The 23,063-nt window shown below is 38.0% G+C and overlaps 1 protein-coding gene and 1 pseudogene across 4 annotated transcripts in view; one reads left to right on the forward strand and one right to left on the reverse strand.

Annotated features, from left to right (window-relative positions):
- RPS6KC1 (ribosomal protein S6 kinase C1) overlaps positions 1-23,063 on the reverse strand; it is a 195,606-nt gene that overhangs the window by 158,415 nt on the left and 14,128 nt on the right. For 3 of the 4 annotated variants that reach the window (XM_061160965.1, XM_061160968.1, XM_061160964.1), the window contains exons 2-3: positions 20,008-20,043; positions 13,973-14,093 (exon numbers count right to left, since the gene is read on the reverse strand). In XM_061160965.1, the coding sequence (XP_061016948.1) occupies positions 13,973-14,093; positions 20,008-20,043 (157 nt within the window). Of the gene's footprint in view, positions 1-13,972; positions 14,094-18,360; positions 18,477-20,007; positions 20,044-23,063 lie in introns of all 4 variants that reach the window. The other variant, XM_061160966.1, reaches the window with a different exon arrangement.
- LOC133069521 (NADH dehydrogenase [ubiquinone] flavoprotein 2, mitochondrial-like) lies at positions 12,681-13,960 on the forward strand (annotated as a pseudogene).

Below are 23,063 nucleotides of genomic sequence, written 5' to 3' on the forward strand. Positions count from 1 at the left end.
ATACTACTCTAATTTTTTTTGAAAAATCATTTTTCATAAAAATACTCACGTTACATTTTTATTTTTAACTAAGTACAAAAATATTTTTAAATTTCTAGTGTGATAAATATTAATAGCTACAACCACATAAACAATAGTTTTTCAAGCTTCAATAATTTTTAAGAGTGTAAAGGAGAATTCTGAAGCCAAAACATCTAATAATCAATAATTATCTCCCTGTAGACAAGAGAATAGATGTGTAGTAAAATTTACCAAAAAACAGGAAAAGGTATATTCCAAATTGTCCTCCCCAAACTATGCAAATTTCTACTCTTCCTGTATCTATTTCCCCATACTAGTTATAATCAAACTTTTAAATTTCTGCCATGAGACTGACTTTTAATGGTAACATTGTCTGTAACTAGTCCAGCTCTTAAACCTTAACTGATTAATTCTGTATTTTTCAAGTATATATATGGTTAGGCAAGGTGCTACGCTGAAGATACATCTGTAAATAAGAACAAAGCAGTCTCTAAATAACACAGCTCAGGAAAGGCGGAGGAAAAGACAGGTACAATACGAGAGAAGTTTCTTTTCTTTTAGAAATACAAAAACAAAAAATTGTTAGTGTGGCTTTAAAAGTGTGATTCTTAAAACTCCTCAGATTAGTCGATTTTTTACATTACTTGCACCTTCATAATAAACGTAGAGAATCACAAGACTTAAAAACTTGACCAGATGAAAGCCACATCCGAAAGCACTTCTGGATCAGGATGCTTGCTTCAACTCTGAGACTCTAAATTTCTGAGAAGGCAGAGGCTGAATCACTGTATACACAGTACCCATTTCTAAAATGTTTCTTGAATTAAATGTGCTCATAAAACCCCAGATAATTAAGGGTTAAGCTGAAATTAATCAGAGAAGACTCTAGTAATAGAGTCTTACATTCACCGCATGTAACCAGGTACAACTTGACAACCTTAAACAAGACAGGTGTCATGAAAAAAGGGAAGGAACCATAGAGTCTGGATAGTAACTATGAACAGAAAGCAAGAGAAATATGGAGAACCAACAGGAAGTATAGACTCAAAGACCAAAAGCAAGCACTCAGAGGTTAACAGCCTACAACAAGAGTTCGTGGATCCCCGAACGCTGAGTACAAGAACGTAATGAATAAATGGAACCATCAGAACTAATGGTTCTACGGCTAGTGACCGGTTGCCCACTTCCCTCAATTGTTTTTTTATCTTTCTAATTATGCATCCAAGATACTTCTTGCTATTACTTATATTTTGAAATGTCAGCATATATCATAAATTGTTAATATTTAGCATTTATTAAAATTAAAGAATTGTAGCAACAAGCTTTTAATGACCTCTTTATTCTGGCATGTCACTGATGCTGCTATACTATATAAGATTCTCTGCATCTTGTGCCCAAATCTCAAGGAGTTGTGAAAACCTGCTGAACATCCTGAGGAAGGAGGTGTCAAGCTCAGGAGTACCGTGATCCTGCAATCAAATCAGAATGAAGAAATCCCTATGCCACGAGAACTCTGAGCCCACGGAGACAGAATAACATCAGATTACTCAGAATTCTTCTAAAATCAAAGACAGACAGCAGGGTTCAGTCAACATATCAAAATCACAAAGTGACTGGAACAGGAAAAATTTAATATAAAGAATTATTAACCATGACAATGGAAAAATAGAAACTCTAAAGTGAAAAGAGAATCTTAACGAATACCCCAGGGTAACCAAGAAAGAAAAAACTCGGAAGTGGGAAGCACTCCCCACGGCTCGATCTCAGATCCTCTTGGAAAAGGTATGGTTACAGCCACTGGATTGGGAGACATTTGCTGGGCTCCCTGGACTGGTCCACAGTTGCCAGGAGAGACCCCCTCCAGACTTCAGAAGGGATAGGGCTGGCAGGTAGGCAACAAGAGTCACAGTGCTGGGAGCCCACGAATAAAGCAAGGTCATGCAAGGCCTGGGGAACACAGTGTCAGGGTCAGGAAGGCCACAGGAAATGACTTTCTGAGGTAAGAAAGGCAGGCCGTAGCTGTCAGACTGGCATGCAGAAGGGGGGAGCATCAAGAATCTGCTCACCTGAGGTCTAGCAGGCTGCAGCTGAGGGGCAGGCACACACAGTGAGACAGCGTGAAGCCCACTCTCCAACAGGCCTGAGGGACCATGGGTGCTTAGCTAGATGGCCATCGGCTAACTGCGGCTACAAGCTCATCAGGAGCCTGGGCTCCAGGTGTATGACTGAGGCAGATGCTTCTGGCAACAGCGCAGCAAACACAATCCACAGCAGACTGCAAAGAGGGAGAAAGGACCAGACCCTCCCAGAGCGCCCCTCCACTGTCCCCTACAGTTGAGCATGCAGTTAAGTGAGGCTTAACTGCAATACTCACTGTAAAGGGAAACTTTTAAGGAGTCCAGCCTATTAATGTGGAATGGGAAATGAAAGAAGGACCTGAAGGGAATTGCCTGGAGGTCCAGTGGAACTAAAATGGGGGAACTAAATCCCACAAGCCGCACAGTGAGGCCAATTAAAAAAAAAAAAAGAAATGGACCTGAAGCTAAGAGGCAATAAATGGATAATGGATAATTGGCATGGCTTCCTAGAACCAAGAAGAACCAATGTAAGAGCCCCAGGAATTCCAAGATGACCTTGCAAGGCAGCATCTCCCCAATGCTGATGAGAAATATAGCTAGCATCAGAACATACTCTATACAGCCATTATACAAAAACCAATATGGTATAGAAACAAGAATTAACGTAAGAATAGACAAATAAATGCCACAAAAGAAAAAACCCTTAATTAATGGAAATGCTTATAAAAAGTATAACAAAGATTTCATTAGGAAAAACACAAATTATTTAACAAGTGATCTGACAACAGATATCTAACCATCTGAAAGAAAGGTAAAATGGAGCATCATCTGACATCCATTCAAATGTAAATTCCACACCAATATTAAAAAGAATTTTTTAAGCTATAAAAATCATCTTACAAGCAAATGTAAGTATGGGACAACCTTTCTCATCAGGACCAAAACCATAAAATCTTGGCACGGAGGTTAGTGGAGGAGCATTCAGGAATAAAACTGAACATATAAAAATTTGTTTGGCAAAAGCTATCATAAACAACTCTGAAATAAGCATATGTAGGTGTGTATATATGTATATGTGCAGATTTGTATATGAATGGAAGTGTGTACAATGTATGCATTGTAATATGTATGTACATAAACGCACCGTTTCCCAACTACAGCAGCTGAAAGAGCCTTGAAACAGGCTGCAGTGAGCCTGTCTACCGCCCAGATAGTGAGCTTATCTACTGCCCAGATAGAGGATTCTGCGGCAGCCAGAGTCCAGCCAAAAAGCGGAATCCACAAAGCAGTTTGAAGAGGGAAAGTCTTATAAAGAATCATTAACTATTTACACAGGATTAACTACTAAGAAGAAATAAAAGAGAAAAGAGAAGTGTAAGGAATATCCTAGGATGGAAGGAAAGAACCGAAGGCAGTCCTAGTACGGGGGCCTGCTCCCCAAGGCTGGATTCGGGGCTCCTGGAGACAGTGTGGCCGCAGCAGACTGGGCGAGAGAGTAAGCTGGGCTGCCCCAGCCACTTGCTCCACATAGGAGGGCCAAAGGCACTGGGCAAGGAACTGCAGGCTGGGACTGCCAAACAGGAAACTGCTGTGGTGTCAGCAGGCCACAGGTGGAAGGAGGGGGCCCCGGACAGGAACTAGCAACAAAACCTGCTGGAGGATGAGGACCACTGGGAAGCCCACACACGTCCACGCCACTGGCAACACAGAACACGCAGGAACAGAAGGACATCTCCCACAGGGGCCCTCCAACACCTCCACGGACTAAGTTTATACATGCCAGTTGGAAAAGTAAGTCCAATAAGAGAAAAAAAAAAAAGGTGGATTTGGAGCTAATTTTATGCAAAAAATTGATAACTAACATAGTTTCTAAAAACATTCCCCCCAAAAAGCAACCAGGGCTCTATGAAGAGATGGCTGATTCCAAGGCTGCAGCATATAAACTCACAGATGAGCACTGAATGTCTTGCTATGCTTAAAAGTAATAAGTGCTTTAAAAAAACAACAACTAAAACATTTGATGGGGAAAAGTTTCAAGGACAGAGAAGCCAAAGTAAAAGGGGCCCTACCGGTCAAAGCTAGGACAATTTGGGCATTTAGCTCCCTGAAAGAAAGTGTGAAAGTAAAAGTCGCTCAGTTGTGTCCAACTCTCTGCGACCCCACGGACTGTAGCCTTCCAGATTCCTCTGTCCATGGGATTTTCCAGGCAAGAACACTGGAGCGTTCCCTTCTCCAGGGGATCTTCCTAACCCAGGGATAGAACCCAGATCTCCTGCATTGCAGACAGATTCTTTATCATCTGAGCTACCAGGGAGGCTTAATGAATTCTGAATTCTAAACTATTAGGGAGTAAAAATTAGGTATATGAGTCCAAATAAATAATGGATAGGTGGGTAAATACACAAATAGACACAATACACAAACATGCAGCTATACAGATAGAGAACGCAGATTCAGGTAAAAAGAACAGTTACAGAGACACACAAACAACGAGATAAGGGAGGATAATCACTAAGGTGGAAGCGGTGCTGGAACTGAAGAATCATTATTACGAAGCCATGATGTAAACACTGGTTTGTGCAAGAATCTATGGATGTTAAATCTAAGGGGCAATTTTGTAAAAGAGCAGAATATATTCACATCTTAAAAGTTTTGAAAGAAAGAAAGGAAGACAGGGATGGAGAGATAGAGGAAAGGAGGAACTCAAATATAAGTGATAGTCTCATAAATGGCCCCAAAGATACCAGGTCCTAATTCCTGGAACTTGTAAATGATACTTTCTTCAAATAGTGCGTGCAGATGTGATTAAGGACCTTGAGAGGCAGAGATTACCCTGGATTATCAGGATGGGCACTATCGCCATCACAGACGTCTTACAAGAGAGGGGCAGAGAGAGATTTCCCACAGAGAAGGCAGCAGGGTGTTGAAGTGGACAGAGGTTTGAAGATGAGGCCTTGCAGACTGAAGTGATGCTGGCACAAGTCAGGGAATACACCCAGTCACCAAAAACGGAGAGAGGCAAGGAATGCATTCTTCCCTAGAAGCTCTAGGCTCTGCTAACACCTTGCTTTCTGCCCAACGATATTTATTTCAGACTTCAGGCCTCCAAAACTATAAAAAAAAAAATAAAGCTCTATTGTTTTAAGCCGTCACAAAAACAATCCTTCCTCTAATTTCTCTCTCACGTTTTACTAAAAGAAGCAAGAAGAAACCACACCAAACTTATTAAACACTCCGGTTGGAAATCTCCCTAGCAGCACTACCCTCTTCCTTTGGTACCTTTCCTACTTTCCACACCACCGTACGCAACCAAGTTGCTAAACATTCTACAACTACGTAAGAAGGACCCACTCCCTTCCTCTAACTTCCAGTAACATTTACCTCATTTTCCTGCAAACCTTCACCTGCAGTCTTATCAAAGACCATGCGGCTTCTATACACAGCTTCCTCAAGACAGTGTAGGCCCTCACAGTCACCTCAAAGCCCAAGGTTCATTCCAAAGCCACTCTCTACATGTTTGGGTTTTGTCATAACAGCACTCCAACTTCCAGGTTAAAAAAACAACAAAAAAAAATTAAGTACTTATTGCGATGTAAAAAATTATCCCAAAACTTGGTAGCCTACAATAACAAACATTACTACCTCACACAGCCTCTGATGGTCAGGAATCCAAAGAGGCTAGGCAGGATGGCTCCAGCTCTGTGTCTCTCATGAGGCTGCAGTCAAGCTGTCAGCCAGCGCTGCAGTCATCTCAAAGGTCTACTGGGACCGGAGAAATCTGCACCTAAATGCATCCACATGATCGCACCAGGTTTCAGATGGCTGCTGGGTGTTGATCGTGGCCTCTGTTTCTTTCAGTGTGGGCCTCATCGTAGGCTGTGTGTGTCCTTACAGTATGAAAGCTGGTAATCTTCAGAGCAAGTAATGACAGAGAGAAGGAGAGAGAGAATACCCCCAAGAGAGAAGCCACAGCTTTTATAACCTAACCTCAGAAATGACACATTGCCACTTTTCTTTACACTGCTGCTCACACAGACCAATCCCTGGGAATAGAATACACAAATGTGTAACTAGCAGGAGAGAAGGATTACACATGGCCATCTTGGAGGTGGTCTATCACAAAAGGTATGGTCCAAATATTTAGCAAACTAGCACACAGCGTGAATTTGATTTACTGATGTAGTATAAGGAAAAAGGATTCCATTAAACTATACTATCATAACATGTATATGTACGGCTGAGCCCCACTGCTGTTTACCTGAAACTATCACAACGCTGTTAATCAATTAAACTGCAATACAAAATAAAAAGTTTTAAAAAACCCACATTGTCACAGTAGTCATCACAATTAAGCTTAACAAAATATAATTGTTACCTGTTTAATGAACAATATTTACAGTCATAATGATACTAACATTACAGATGAAGTTGATTAAAAATTTCAGATTTGAAAATCATTCTACAGATTAAGCATGGAATCTTAATTATGATTACTGAACAAAATGTAAATATTACCACCTTTGAGAAAGTTAAAATAAGCATAAAAGTTTCAAAAGCTAAGTGGTAAAAGGAGCTAATGAGGTAAGAGAGGACAAATACACTCTTAGATTCATCTTACAGAGACAAATGGTATTGTCCACAGTTATGGAACAAAGAAATAGAGAAGTGGTCAACAGAAGAACTAAAAATATTATGTAATAATACAGGGGAACGGGTAAGTCAAATTCTTACCTACCAGAGTAAAAAGTAAATAGACACATCATAAACTGTTATACCAAAGGAAAAAAACTGTATAAATGTACTATTATAGATACAGAATACACACTCAAGAAATGAAAAGTAAAAAAGATAAAAGCCAGTTTTCTCAGGAAGCAAAATTGGGAAGAAGATGCACAGAGCAGAAAATTACAGTGCTTTTTTTTTTTTTTTTGGAGGGATATAACCATTTGAACATTGGTTTATAACAAGTTTCTCATGTATAACATTATAATCCTATTTTTGCATACACCACAGCATGCTCACAATCAAAGTGTAGTTTCCATCCATCACCATGCATTTGACCCCCTTTAACCATTTTGCCCTATCCCCACTACTCTTCCCCCTGATAACTACCAATCTGTATCTACGTGTTTGCTTTTGTTCCGTTTCATTTCGTTTACATTTCACATGAGTGAAATCATACGGTATTTGTCTTTGTCCATTTGACTTATTTCACTTAACATAATACCCTCTAGGTCCATTCATGTTGTTGTAGATGGCAAGATTTCATTGTTTCTTATGACTGAGTAGTATTTCATTGCATATCTATATATATATACACACACACACATATATATAAACATCTTTATCCATCCATCAGTGGTATTTAGGCTGCTTCCTTAGGTTACATATTATAAATAATGTTGCAATAAACATAGATCTGCATCAGTCAGTCAGTCAGTTCAGTCACTCAGTTGTGTCTGACTCTTTGCGACCCCATGAATCGCAGCATGCCAGGCGTCCCTGTCCATCACCAACTCCCGGAGTTTACTGAAACTCACGTCCATTGGGTCAGTGATGCCATCCAGCCATCTCATCCTCTGTCGTTCCCTTCTCCTCCTGCCCCCAATCCCTCCCAGCATCAGGGTGTTTTCCAATGAGTCAACTCTTCCCATGAGGTGGCCAAAGTATTGGAGTTTCAGCTTCAGCAGCAGTCCTTCCAATGAACACCCAGGACTGATCTCCCCCAGGATGGACTGGTTGGATCTCCTTGCAGTCCAAGGGACTCTCAAGAGTCTTCTCCAACACCACAGTTCAAAAGCATGAGGGGATATCTAACTGTGACTCTGCTTTGCATTTCCCTAAGAGTGATGTTGAATATCTTTTATGTGCTTGTTGAACATCTGTATGTCCTCTTTGGGAAAAGATTTATTCAGATTCTCTGCCCATTTTTCAATCAGGCTGTTTGGGTTTTTGGTGTTGAATTACAGGAGTTCTTCATGTATTCCGAACATCAGCCCTTAACAGGTATAATTTGCAAGTACCCCTCCCACTCAGTAAGCCGTCTTCACTTTGTGAGTGGTTTCATTTGCTGTGCTGATGCGTTTAGTTTGATGTCATCCCACTTATCTCTGCTTTTATTTCCTTTGCCTGAGGAGACATACCCAAAAACGTTACTGCTAAGACTAATATCAAAGAGTGTACAGCCTGTTTTCTTCTAGGGACTTTAAGCTTTCAGATCTGATAGTCACATCTTTTATACATTTTGAGTTAATTTTTGTGTATGGCGTAAGACAGTGTTCCAGTTTATTCTTTTGCACACAGTTGTTCAGTTTTCCCAACACTAATGGAGAGACTTTCTTTCTCCATGGTATATTCTTAGTTATCCATATATATGTGTGGGTTTATTTCTGGGCTCTCAATTCTGTTCCATTGATCTGTGTGTCTGTTTTCTGCCAATAACATGCTATTTTGATGAGTACAGCTTTGTGCATGCATGCTAAGTCACTTCAGTTGTATCTGACTCTTTGTGACCCTATGGACTGTAGCCCACCAGGCTCCTCTGTCCATGGGATTCTCCAGGTAAGAATACTGCAGTGGGTTGCCATTTCCTCCTCCAGGGAGCTTTGCAGTGTAATTTGAAATTAGGGAGTGTGATACCCCCAGGTTTGTTCATTTTCCTCAGGATTACTTCAGCTATTCCGGATCTTTTGTGATTCCATACAAATTTTATGATTTTTGTTCAATTTCTACGAAATCTGTTGTTGGGATTTTGACAGCGATTGAATCTGTAGATAGCTTTAGGTAATATAGGTATTTAATCAATGTTAATTCTTCCAATCCATGAACATGGGATATTTTTCCATTTGTGTTTTTTTTTCAATTTCCTTCAACAATACTTTACAGTTTTCAGTGTACAAGTCTCCACCTCCATGGTTAAGTTTATTCCAGAGTACCTTATTTTTTTTGCTATGATTGTAAATGGGATTGTTTTAATTTCTCTTTCTGCTAGTTCTTATTAGGGTATAAAAATGCAACAGTTTTGTATTTTGATTTCATATCCTGCAACTTTACTATATTCATTTATTATTTCTAATAGATTTTTGGTGAAATGTCTATAGAGCTTTCTATATATAAAATCACATCATCTGCAAATAGTGACAGTTTTACTTCTTCCTCTCCAATTTAGACATCTTTTCTTTTTCTTGCCTAAAAGGTCTGGCTAGGACTTCCAATACTATGTTGAATAAGAGTGGGCATCCTGATCTCACTGATAAAAGCGCAGCTTTCAGTTTTTCACCGGTCAGTATGATATTAGCTATCGGTCTGTCATATATGGCCTTTATCATGTTTAGGTATGTTCCTTCTATAATAATTTTATTTTATTCAAAGTTTATCACAAATAGATGTTAAAATCAGTCAAATGCTTCTTCTGCATCTATTGAAATAATCATATGATTTTTATCTTTCATTTTATTAATGTGGTGTAGAACACTAATAGATTTGCAGATACTGAATCATCCTTGTATCCCTGGAATGAATGCCACTTCATCATTATGATCCTTTTAGTGTATTGTATTCAATTTGCTTAATATTTTGTTGAAGACTTTTGCATCTATGCTCATCAGAGATATTGGCCTGTAATTTTCTTTTCTGCATGTTATCTTCACCTGGTTTTCGTGTCAAGGTAATGATGGCCTTGTAAAACGTGTTAAGAAGCACTCCCATCTCAATTGTTTGGAAGGGCTTCAGAAGAACAGGTATTAAATCTTCTTTGAAAGTTTCACAGAATTCACTGCTGAAGTCATGTGGCCCTGGACTTATGTTTTGGGGAGGCTGCTTTTTTTTTATTAGTCTCAATCTCTTTCCCAGTGATCAATCTATTCAGATTTTATACTTCATGTTTCAGACTTGAAAGGTTGAATGATTCTTAGAATTTATCCAGTTCTTATAGACAGTCCAAATTGGTGGTATATTCATTCATAGTAGTCTCTTATAATCCTTTGTATTTCTGTAGTATTCATTGTAACTTCACCTCTTTCATTTCTGATTTTATTTGAGCCTTCTCTTTTTTCTTAGTGAGTCTAGTGTAAGGTTTGTCAATTTTGTTTACCTTTTCAAAGAACCAGCTCTTAGTTTCACTGATCTTCTCTACTGTCTTTTAAATCTTTATTTCATTCATTGATCTTTTCTACTGTCTTTTAAATCTTTATTTCATTTACTTCCACTCTGACTTTTATGCCCTTCCTTCAACTGACTATATACTTCATTTGTTCCTTTCTTCTGGTTCCTTTAGTTTAAGGTTAGATTACTAGAGATTTTCTAGTTACTTAAAGAAGGCCTGGGCGGTGGTAGCGGCAGCCCCAGTGGCTGCAGCGATTGCTGTCGCGGGCGCGGTAGCCGCTGCTGGTAGCCCGCAACCAGAGGCGGGGTGGGGGGCGGCCCGCCCGGGCAGGCAGACTGTAGGGCCGGAGTTCCCGCCCTCTTTGCGGGCCGAGCGGCCACTGCCTTCTCGGCTGCGAGGCAGCGCCCTTGGACTGGGCTCGCGCCTCAGCTGCCGCCAGCGACTGTGGCCGAGAGAAGTTGGGGTCATATTTTTAAAATAAATAAATAAAAATTAAAAAAAAAAAAAAAAAAGAAGGCCTATACTGCTATAAACTTCTGTCTTAGAATTGTGTTTTTGCTGCATCCCATAGATTTTGGTATGTCATATTTCCATTTTCATTTGTCTTCATCCATTTTTTCTCTTTTGATTTCTTCATTGACCAATAGTTGTTCAGTCTCCACATACTTATGATACTTTCCAGCTTTCTTCTTATAGTTTGATCTTTTAAAAAAAAATTACTTGCCTGTGTCGGGTCTTAGTTGCAGCCTGTGGGATCTTTTCACTGCAGTGCAGTAGTTGCAACATGCAGACTCTCTACTTGTGGTGCGGGGGTTAGTTGTCCCACGGCATGTGGGCTCTTAGTTCACCAACCAGAAACTGAACTCACATCCCCTGCATTAGAAGACGGATTCTTAACCACTAGACTACCAGGGAAGTCCCTGGCCAATTTTCTTAAAGAGATTTAACTTGGGTCCCAACATACAGTCTATCCTTGAAAACAATTCATGCACACTTGAGAAAAATGTGTATTCTGTTGCTTTTGAATAGAATATTCTGTATACATCTGTAAGAATGGTCTAATGTTTCATTTAAAGTCAATGTTTCCTTGTTGACTTTCTGTCTAGATCTATCCATTGACGTAAGTGGGATGTTCAAGTCCCCTATTATTATTGTGTTGCTGTCAGTCTCTCCCTTTAGGACTGTTAATAATTGTTTTATATATTTTGGTACTATGTCAGATGTATATATGTATATTAATGAGTCATGTCTTCTTAATGGACTGTCCCCTTTATCACTATATAACATCCATTTTTGTCTCCTGTAATGTTTTTGGCTTTAAGCCTATTTTTGTCTAATATGTATGACTACACATGCTTTCTTCTGGCTGACAATTGCTTGGAGTATCACCTTCCATCCCTTCACAATGAGCCTTTATTTGTCTTTAGAGTTTAGCTGAGTATCCTAGAGGCAACAAATAGTTTTTAATCCATCTGGTCACTCTGTTTCTTTTGAGTGAATTCAATCTATTTACATCTGGGGTGATTACTGACATTTGCAGACTTAGTATTGCCATTTGTTTATCATTTTCTGGTTGCTCCATATTTTTTTGTGTTTCTACCATTTTTTTTTTTTTTAAGCTGTTACAAGTAGAGCTGCTGTGTATAATTGTGTGATAGGTTTTGTCTGGACACTTTTTCAAAGCCGTTTTCTAAGTGCTAGGCGTGTAGTGTTCAGGTCACAGATGAGCCTTGTTTAGCTGTGGAAAGTCCAGCTAAGTTTCTCTGGCGTGCAGGATCTTCCTGGGAAAGGGATCGGACCTGAGTGTCCTGCACTGTCAGGAAGATTCTTTACCACTGAGCCACCAGAGAAGCCCCAGTTTGGTGGTTTTTGTGAGGTTTTTCTCAGTTTCCTCTTTATTATGTTTCATGTTTCTGTTCTAGATTTTACCATGCTGTTTTTGTTTTATGTTTTGGTCTTTTGGCTGCAAGGCATGTGGGATCTCAGCTCCCCGACCAGGGATCAAATCTGTAACCTGCACTGGAAGGCAGTCTTAAACCTGGGCCTCCAGTGAAGTCCAGTGCAGCAGCATTATTTTTAACAGCCAAAAGGTAAAAGCAATCCAAGTGTTCACTTCAGTTCAGTTCAGTCGCTCAGTCATGTCCGACTCTTTGCAACCCCATGAACCGCAGCACACCAGGCCTCCCTGTCCATCACCAAGTCCCGGAGTCCACCCAAACCCATGTCCACTGAGTTGGTGATGCCATCCAACCATCTCATCCTCTGTCGTCCCCTTCTAATGGATGAAAAAACAAACAAAATGGTGTACATACACCCGATGGACTATATTCAGACATAAGAAGGAAATTCTGATACATGTTACCACGTGGATAAATCTTGAGAAATGATGCTAAGTGAAATAAGCCAGCCATAAAAGGACAAATACTGTATGATTTTACCTATATGAGGTGCTGATCCACAGCTGGTTGAGTCCATAGATGAGGAACCCGCAGATACCGAAGGTCGACTGCACTACACCAGACAAGGGACTTGAGCATCCACAGACTCTGGTACCCACAGGGGGTACTGGAACTAGTCCCCCATAGACACTGAGGGACAGCTGTGCAGGAATAATTCAATGTCACCTTATGTTCCTACAGGGTTTTTCTATTTGTTTCACTGGTTAGAGTTTCAGCTTTGATCTGGTGCTGTTTTTTTCATGAAAGGGAAGAGCAAATGCACTCTGCGTTAACAAAACCACAGCAAGAACATGAAAAAACAAGTGACCCTAAAGGACTGAAGTCTGGCCTGCCGTGTTCTCTCTGTGGCATTTGAGCCCGCAAAGTGAGCCTCCCCACCCAGAGGGGAAGATGTAGAAGGAATCTGCATAAGATAACTGTGCAAAATGGAGCTGGGGGAGCCTTATTTGTGCACAGAGATACTCTTGAGAATAACCCAGATACTCCATTTGATTTCATACTGGAAAACTCTAGGAGGACAGAAGCAACTGCAAAAAAAAAAACTACCCAGCAGAGCTTAAGGCAGTAGCTGTGCTTCCTCCACTCCTTGATTTAGCCCAGACAGAATGGATGGCTGCCCATCTCTACAGGAAAAAAGTTACAGGAAGTTCTGCAATTATCTTCAATGAAAGCACATGAAGCCGCAACTTTTTATACAATGTACAGTACAAAACCAGTTAAGTATCATATTCAAGCCTGCACTACTATGCCTTGCATGCTTTGAAACTTGGACAGCACAATGGAAGCCATTCAGAAAAACACCTGGAATAAAGGTTGGGGAGGCTACACCTGAACAACTTTTTACTCTTAACAGAAGTGGAATGTTTAGAAGTGGAATGTGTAAATGCACCAATGGTTCAAATAAATGACAGCTACTACAAGAATCTGACAAGTAAGAATACTGAAGAAATTATTGAGGAACTCAATGCTGGCAAAATCCCAAAACCTGGGTCAAGGAGTGGATGCTTCTCCTGTGAGTCAGTCAGAGGTCTCACCTCTTTGACTGAACCACCTAAGACACTTGGTTTTGGTGTGCAAGCAGGCCTTTAATTTATGTTCAACTGTAAATATGTCACTGAAGAAATAAAATATGAATCTCCTAGCTTAAAAAAAAAAAACATGAGAAAACAACTTCAAGAGCTTGCAGCGTAATAGTAATTATCTTAATAAGTGGCTTCTGATTTCATGGTGCAGTGTTTTAGTGTTCAATGTATATACATAATTAGCTAGTCATCACTTTTCAAAATCACAATTTCAAAATAATCACTTACCAAACACTATTCCTTTAGCAAATGGAGGAAACAATTCTGAATGTCGAAATAAGTTTTTGTGAATTTGCCATAGTTCTTTGTGCAGTTTCTTAAAGTCACTATATCTCTTCCATACGATTATCTAGAGAGAAGAAAAGAGAGAAGAAAATTAAATGTGTATCTCATAGTCAAACCATTTAGGTTCATATATTGGAACAAGAAAAAAAATTTTCATTAAAGTGCTCAAAACTGTCATGCAAAGGCAAACAAAAATGTTCTAACCAATACAGTCCTGTCTGAAATCAACAATAATATTTGCTTTAAAAATATAAAGCAGCAATTCTCCCCCCAACTGTTTTGGTTTTTAAATTTCATTTTAAGAAAGCACTCTTTTCTTCATATTAGAAAAATAGTCAAACTAGTACAAAAAAGGTCTACACTACACAAAATGTCACTTAACCTCTTCAAACATTAGTTACAGTTGCCCTGGAAATGAGTTAGATGTCAAAATATATATTCATCTCAAAAACAGCATGTTTACAAACACAAAATAATTTAAACAAATTTAAACAAAAAACGTACTCAGCACTTGCTTTAAAGGATAAATAATCTGAAAAATACTAAAGAAGAAATAGCTTTGTAGCAAGTAATTAACCTAAACTTTTGCATTTCATAAAATCTCGGTTAAGACAGTAATAACATTTCTGGAGGCAAGGTAAATCCTGATCAGAATAACACTAAAATTAGGATATGTCAAAAAACAAGATAACAATCATTTAGATTATATAACACATAAAAGTAAGTTATCGTTTAAATTATTGTCTAAACTTATTTAAATTAAAAGAAAAAAAACACTTAATAAAGAAAAAGAATTTAACACACGGTCTTAACACTGATCCAGACCTCAGTCTCTATAGGGTAAAACTGAGTTTTAAATTCCATTACCTAGTATACTGGGGCCTTTACTTCTGAAAAATCTAATTGTCTAACTTCTAACAAACTCAATAGTGTAATACTAATAAGCAAACATTAGGCCAAACAGGTAACCAAGTGTGATTTAAGAGACCTGTCAAAAACTCCACTTACTGCATATAAGAAATTCTTTGCAAAATTCTGTCATGCTATGAAAAATTCCATTATGATTACTAAATGTCATATAAGAAATTGTTTACAAAATTGTCATGCTATCAAAAATTCTATTATGATCACTAAATGTGCTGCTTTTAAAATAAGAGACTTGCTTTTAACCCTAGGAGACTAGTCAGACAATATGAATTAATTTAAACAAACTGCTTGCTCCTGATCTTTCCTTTTATTCATTTGCACGTGTGTGTGCTCAGTCACTCAGTTGTGTCCAGCCCTTTGTGACCCCATGGACTATAGCCTGCCAGGCTCCTCAGCCCATGGAGTTTTTCAGGCAAGAATACTGGAGTGGGTTACCATTTCCTCCTCCAGGGGATCTTCCCAATCCAGGGATCAAACCCACATCTCCTCCGTCTCCTGCACTGGCAGGCAGATTCTTTACCACGGAGCCACCTGGGAAGCCCCTTTTATTCATTTACTCAACAACAAAAATAGTCAACAAAGCAAATATTTTCATGAGCATACTTTATGCTAGGCACTGTGTTGGCACAAAGGATGAAGAAATAAGAAACACAGTCCCTCCTTTAAAGAGTTCTCTGTCAAATTAAGAAGAATAAGCCAACACAGTAACTATATCACAAGATAGATATATTTATTATGTGTAATAAATGCTGAAAAGGGCAGCCCAAGGGTATTATGGAAGGAGCACCCACACAGTGTCGACTTAGGTGGGCACACTGAAGGGAAGTAATGGCCAGAAAAAAACAAAAAGAGAGGGAGAGAGAAATCATCAGGAATGAAGTATTTTAAAAGGAGAGTGAAAGGCCAAATATAATTACTGAAATTTTGGCTTTTACAACTGGATAAATGGTGGTGCCATATTCCCGAAGGTGAAGAGCCAAGGAGAAAAGGCTGTGATGAGATAAGAATGAAGCTCAATTTTAGATATATTTTATTTAGGTGCATGTGAGGCTAAGTCTAATTGAAGATATCCAATAGACAGGTCAGGAGTTCAAGAGCAAGAACTACTAAACAAGATGTAGTAGCTGGGGAGTCATCAGAAGAGATGCGGAAATAACTCAGAAAAGATTTCTCAGCATTTGCTACAAGATGAGAAGTCTAAACGGCTGAATGATGGGGGTCAGCCAAAAGTAAAGAGGGAACCAAGGACAAAGTATTGAAGGAGCTCAGCTGTGCCATGAGACAAGACATCTGGAAGAAGAGGTTTCATGTGAAATGGAAATGAACAAGACAAATGCAGAGAGCATCGACAGTTCCAGCAGAAGCCAGAGTGAGAGGAACTGAGAGTCAGACCAACACCTGAAAAGTAAAAGGCCTCAGGACACTGAGGTTACAAGTGATTTTTTAATTTTCATATTTTGCTTCCCTGCATTTTCTAATCTTGATGCATTAACATAATTCTGTTCATGGGAACATAATGCTATTTCATATTTTTTAAATACATCAAATTATGGTGGTACCACATCTGCCAAGGGCTTAAGGGCGAAACGGGTAGTGGGCTTCTGACAAAAATCTTACATAAGGGAAGCACAATCCTTAAAGCTATTATAAATTAGACATGAGAGCTATTCAAAAGACCACAGTTCATGGAAACAATTAAATCTGTATATAAAATTTGTATTGCAGTTAGGGTCATTGTCAAATAAAGTCAGGGTAACTTAAGGGGCAAAAGTTAATAATTTAATCACAATAATGATAATACCATGGCATAGAAACCAGCAGATAGTCTTTCAGAGCAAAAATTAGGAAATCTGTGTTTCTTCATTATGTCCTAATTTATTCATTCACATATTCACTCACATATTCTCAACTATAGAAGTGAAATACCCAAGAGCAAATAAAAACCCTCAAAAAATGCAGGAAACCAAAGCATCTCCAGAATGTCACAGGTCACTGCATCCTTTTCTTCTTACTCCTTTTAAGCTTGGACATTTCTAAAAATCTTCAAAGTGGAAAAGTGAACAAAAGCACACCTCCATTATATCAGCAAGTATCGATGTCTATAACTGGACTATACAAAGTGCCAAAAGATATATGCAAAAATAATATTTTCTCTAATAATCAATTCTTTACTATTAGGAAAAAAAAAAGTTATAATAACACTTATTACTCTATTGAATCTACTCTGTAGAAATATCCTATTCATTAAAGCTACCTCTCCATAAAATTTCTCAATTAAATACTCAATTAAAAATTCAGTGACAATCATAACAGACTACAAAGAAAAGCTTAATTTTCATTAAAAACATTTCCTTAGATATTTTTTACATAAAATGAATGCTTTCTATACAGATAATTTCTCTTAATACCAAAAAAACTTTAGGTCTTTTACAAAACCACTCAATTAACCTTTCCTTTTTACTCTCATAAAATATTTAAAACTTGCTGGACCAAATTTTCCTACAACGTCACCACCATACTATCTGCTTATGAATTTCTTTCCGTCCCTTTTGAAGAGACTTTTCTTTCCCTTGACACATTTCCGAATTTGTGCAAATAGTTTTCCTAAAACTGGGTTATTTATGAAATGACTTAATAGTGAGAGACTTCTGATAACGATACACAGAAAGTTCTATTTTGGTTCTCCTTTCCCAGATTTCCCCAGTGAAATATAGAGACACGGAGCTATAGGTTACTTCTTTTTTTAAAGGTGGGGAGGGGAGGGCACATCTCTATCTCATTCTTTACATTCTACAAGTGTGCATGCTCTAGAGAACCTACTGAACAAGAGGTCACATTAACTGTTGCTGTCCCCCCTTCAGAGTGACCCAGGCTGCTCTTCATAAATGAAAATTTAGAGGGAATTTTTAAAAGATAAAAAGAAAAACCATCCTGGATAATTTTAAATTATTTACTCTATGCAAGTATTTTGGCCTACTTAGGAAGAAAACATAACTATCTGGTAGCATGTGCCAAGGTGCCTGTGTATGAGTGAGAAAAAGAGCTAAATCTCCCCAATCTTCTAAGGATAGCATATTATTAGTCTTATATTTGATTAGATAAACAGTACATCTACTGATCTTCAATAGCCCTGGTGAAGCATAAGTAAATTCTAAGTGACTCAGTTAACAAAGAAAGAAAGTGAAAAGAAAGGAAATGGAAACAAATTCTATGTAGAAAATTCCTTTCCTAAGTAAGAATTTCAATGTTTAAATGAAACAATATATGGGAAGCTAAAAAATGTTGTTACAACTTCAAGGTTATTCTATCCTTCAAGAAGTCGGCTAGACAGAAGACATTCTTTTTAAGATTTTATACCATTTTTAACAAAGGACCATGCAATCATCTAACTAAAGCACACTTACAAGAGTTTCTGATGAATGGTTCACCAACAGTTGTTATTATAAAAGAGTTTTCCCCAAAAAAGGATTAAGGAAATGGCAGAGAGTATGTTCATGGATAGGTTGGCTCAGGATTCTCCCTGGAAAAGGGGAACATCAAGCTACAAACTACAGCACAGAAATCAGACAATGTATTCAAAGGAAACAACCCATTTTCAATTCTAACAGAGATTTAAGTTTTCAGAAGCAGAATAGCCTGGTATAGACTACTTTTTTTTTTTGGTATTGACTATTAATTTAACAGAATTAACAGAATTCTAAGGAATAGTTCATACTAATGAACTGACACTTAAATAGAGTACTTTCTTAATCAAAGGTACAAGTTATTTTCAATGCCATTTTGGAAAGATATAGATATATAAAAATATAGACTTAGCCTTTTCTTCCAAAATAACAATATTTTCTTCCTGGCTATCAGAGGGGCAGGGAGTGAGGTATCTTAAAACCTCTAAGGAAAACAGTATGGAATCTTTTTAAAATGTGTCTTTTATCAAAAAAATTTTTTAACTCTTTTTAACAACAGGACAAAAACAAGTATCAGATTAAATATAGCAAGAAACAGTGATACATAAAAGTTAAAATATCAAAACATGTTCAAACCAACCAGAACCAATCAATTTAAATTTATGAATCAAGCCAGGTATGTTTAGTAAGAAGGAAGAGGGGCTTGTGGTTAAATAGATACATAGCCCACCTGAAGACATTAAAATGCAATTAGAAAAAAAAAACTTGCAGAATAAAGACTTAACAAATTACAACATCTGTTTTAAACACTTTAGTAGAAAGAAAAAATATATATATATAGACTATATATATCCTTCTAGTCCTACTGTAAATAAGCAAGGACCAAAATGAAAGTAAACTTTAAAATGTTAAAACAAGTAAACTCCTCAGTTAGGATTCCTAAAGGTATACAACAAGGACAAAGTAATTACAAACAGAGACTTCTACAGTTCTAAGCAAAACTATAACAAGCTGGTGTCACTTTAAAAAGAGGGAATTAGTCTGCAAAAGAACTAACTACAAAATTCTAAAAAGAAGCAATTTCCCAAGATGTCAACATGCCAACTCAATATAAAAATGGAAGTAGAGAAGGAGGTTCAAGAGGGAAGGGATATATGCATATGCATGGCTGATTCATGTTGTACAGCAGAGAATAACACAACACTAAAACAACTATATGCTGATTAAAAAATGGGGAAGTACAGAGAAACCCATAATTTATTATGCTCTTTAAAATTAATACAAGTTACCAAATACTCTCTTTTTTTATTTTTTTTCTTTACCATACAGGCATCATAATTTTCAAATCAATAGGGGCCCTTAACTAGTACTGAAATCTTATGAGTGGCAATTATCAGAAAAGTTATCATGTTATTAAATGGAACTATAATTCCTGAAATTTTTATTTATATAACTTAACACCTACTGAAACTTAACATGTACTCAATAGGCCTGAAATAAGATATTTCAGTTACTGTTCAGTGAACTGAAGACAATTTCCAAACATACAATGACTGACATACAAATAACTGCTTCCTCAATGAAGCATTTAATTAAATTTTTGTCAAAATGCATAAAATAAAATTTTCATATGGATAAACATGTTACCTCCTGGACATCCTCTGGATTTCTTCGTGAAACAACCTAAAACAAAGAAAACACAGAAACATCTAATTATTATCAAAACTATTTTACACTTGCATGATTACTTTCAACAGCATTTGTATGAAAAATTCAATTTGCTTAAAGAAATAGCATATCATTTTCACAGAACTCAGTTAAATAACTTCATTATTTGAAACACATACTAAAAAACTGAAACAAAAAGGCAACTAAAATAAAGTCCACATGCTAATATTCATGTACTATTACATTCACAAGAGGATGCTTCATCCTTTTACTCTTACTCGACATAATTCTAACAGCTTATCTATCTCCCTTTCCTGTCTACATACAACTCGGAAGCATAAATAGGCAGCTGCACCTCAGCAAAGTATACAAAGGGATAGTTCTGTATTATTTCTTCTTTTTTATTTTTCATTTTTTCTGTATAATTTCTTACACCCATATATAAATCTGCAATTAGCTCAATAAAGATTCCACATTAAAAAACACACAAACAAACAAACAGCCACAATGCTCAGATACACCAATATCTGTTGGAAGTAATCACTGGCCTCCTAATGGTGAAACAAAAGTAACCAAAAAAAAAAAAGTATACACATCCCTCACTGACAAATAATCCTATCATTATTGCCTGAGCAGGGAGGGTGGGGGTTGGATTCTTTCAGACTTCTCTAATGACAAAAGCCAAAAAGTCTAACACCATTTACAAAGAATTCCTCACAAAGTGTACAAAAAGCAGGCTGGGTGCTCAAATCATCAAATGCATTGCAGAGTGGGGAAAATCTCATATTAGATACATAATACCCTCTATGCAAATATAAAAGTCATAAACCTGATGCTACAATATGGATTCTGCAGAAACAAACAAAAAAATACATCAAACATATTAGAATGGTGCCTGCGGATGAGAGGAAGAAAAGTCTTTGATGACAGGTAACAACACTATAACTGGAGATTATGATCAACTCAACACTACTCCCAAGGTCCAAAGCAAAAACAAACGCATACTGCAGTCACGCAAACTTGGGTTCAAACCACAGTCCTTCCCTCACAGGCGTGATGGCCTCGCCTCACGAGGATAATACTCCCTGTCTGGCCTGGCTGTAGCAGACAGCGAATATGGAGACACCAGAACTCCATGATTTAAGTTATCTTTCTCTTACTAGAGAATTTAAGTACCTTGAAAGATCCCACACAACAACTCCAAAAGAAAATTCGGTTTCCAATTTCTTGCCACTCTACTCTCCAACTTTCAGTATATAAAATTTGCTGAAATCTCTTAGCCATTTTCACTGAGAACAATGCTGTCCAACAGTACTTCCTCTGATGATGGAAGGAAATATCCCCTATTGCCACTGTTTAACACAGTAGCCCCTGGCCACATGCACACGTGGCTCCTGAGTGCTGGAAATATGGCTACGGCAACTGAAGAACTAAATTTTTAATTTTATTTCATTTCAGTTCAGCTCAGTTCAGTTCAGTTGCTCGGCCATGTTCGACTCTTTGCAATCCCATGAACCACAGCACGCCAACAAGTAGCCACATATGGTTAATGGCTACCATATTAAACAACAGAGATTTACAGTAAGGTTAGAACAGGTATCTAACAACAATGTATTACTCAAAAACTGGATTTTAACTATTACTTTCAAACTCCACCCCCTAAAAAACATCCACCTTTCCAAAAGCATGATGTTTCACATAATTAAATGATTTAATTTTGCCTCCTATAAATATAAATTTGCCTCCTAAAAATATAAGAACATATTTTTATAAAATGTGCAGAAGAGAAGTTAGATAATCAATCCATTAATATCCACCCACCAAAAATAAATCAACATATGATCACTGGCAATAAGATTTATGTACCTTACTATTTTAAATAACACTTTAACACAAGCAGATGATCTTTTTGGGATAAAAGAAATTATTTTCCTACTTGGTATATGTAGTAGAAGTATCACATTTTAGATTTTCCTCAGGTAAGCTGTTCCTGGAAACCAAATATATGTGTACTGCATCATCAAAAATATATTAGCCATTCCCTAACAACAACCACAATTTAAAAACAATTTCATCAGAAATAGCCAATCTGGGGCTTCCCTGGTGGCTCCTGCAAATGCAGGAGACACGGGTTCAGTCGCTGATCTGAGAAGGTCCACATGCCACAGAGCAAATAAGCGCAAAAAAGCCCACGCGCCACAATCACGGAGCCCACACTCTGGACCCCATGCTCCACAACAGAAGCCGCCGCAACGAGAAGCCTGTGCACCGCAACTAGAGAGCAGACCCTGCTCTCTACAACTAGAGAAAAGCCCACGCAGCAGCGTAGACCCAGCACAGCCGAAAAGGAAAGAAATGACCAATCCGGGACTTCCCTTGTGGCCCAGTGGCTAAGACACCTCACACCCAATGCAAGGGGCCCAAGTCTGACCCCTGGTCAAGGGAACTAGATCCCACATGCCGCAACTAAAAGACCCACATGTCTCAACTAAGACCTCGGGCAGCCAAATAAATAAATAAAAATTTTAAAAAAAGAAAGAACCAATCTGATTATGACTCCTCATCCACACTCTTCGTTGGCTCACAGATTTCTGCTATGTGGCTATGATGGCAAGCAAAAGAAAGTCCCTGCCTTCACACCTCCCAGAGCTTACAGTCTGGGGGCAGACTGGAGTTGCTAGGCAACAGGTTAAGAATGGCTTCACCTTCAATGTTTTCATGGTAAGTCACTCATAGTTATTATAGAAAAGCAAAACAAGTACTCAAACTACCTAACTGCAGATCTTTAATTTCAAGCTCTCAAAAAGAACTTCTCCTCATCCCCACATACTTCCCATATGAAGGGGGTAAGTCTACTCAGGCAGAGTTGAGAAAATCAGGTCAAAAGTTACTTCCTGAGCATTAACCATCCTTTTCCCAAACAGCATAAAAAAAGCTTAGTGAACAGCATGTCCAGTAAGTAGAGAGCTATAGTTGCTTGATTCTTTTTCCTCGTTGCTTCTTTTGCTTCTCTTTCGTAGGTTTTTCTTCCTCCT

The sequence above is a fragment of the Dama dama genome, chromosome 14, assembly GCF_033118175.1.
Source record: "Dama dama isolate Ldn47 chromosome 14, ASM3311817v1, whole genome shotgun sequence".
Taxonomy (NCBI): Eukaryota; Metazoa; Chordata; class Mammalia; order Artiodactyla; family Cervidae; genus Dama; species Dama dama.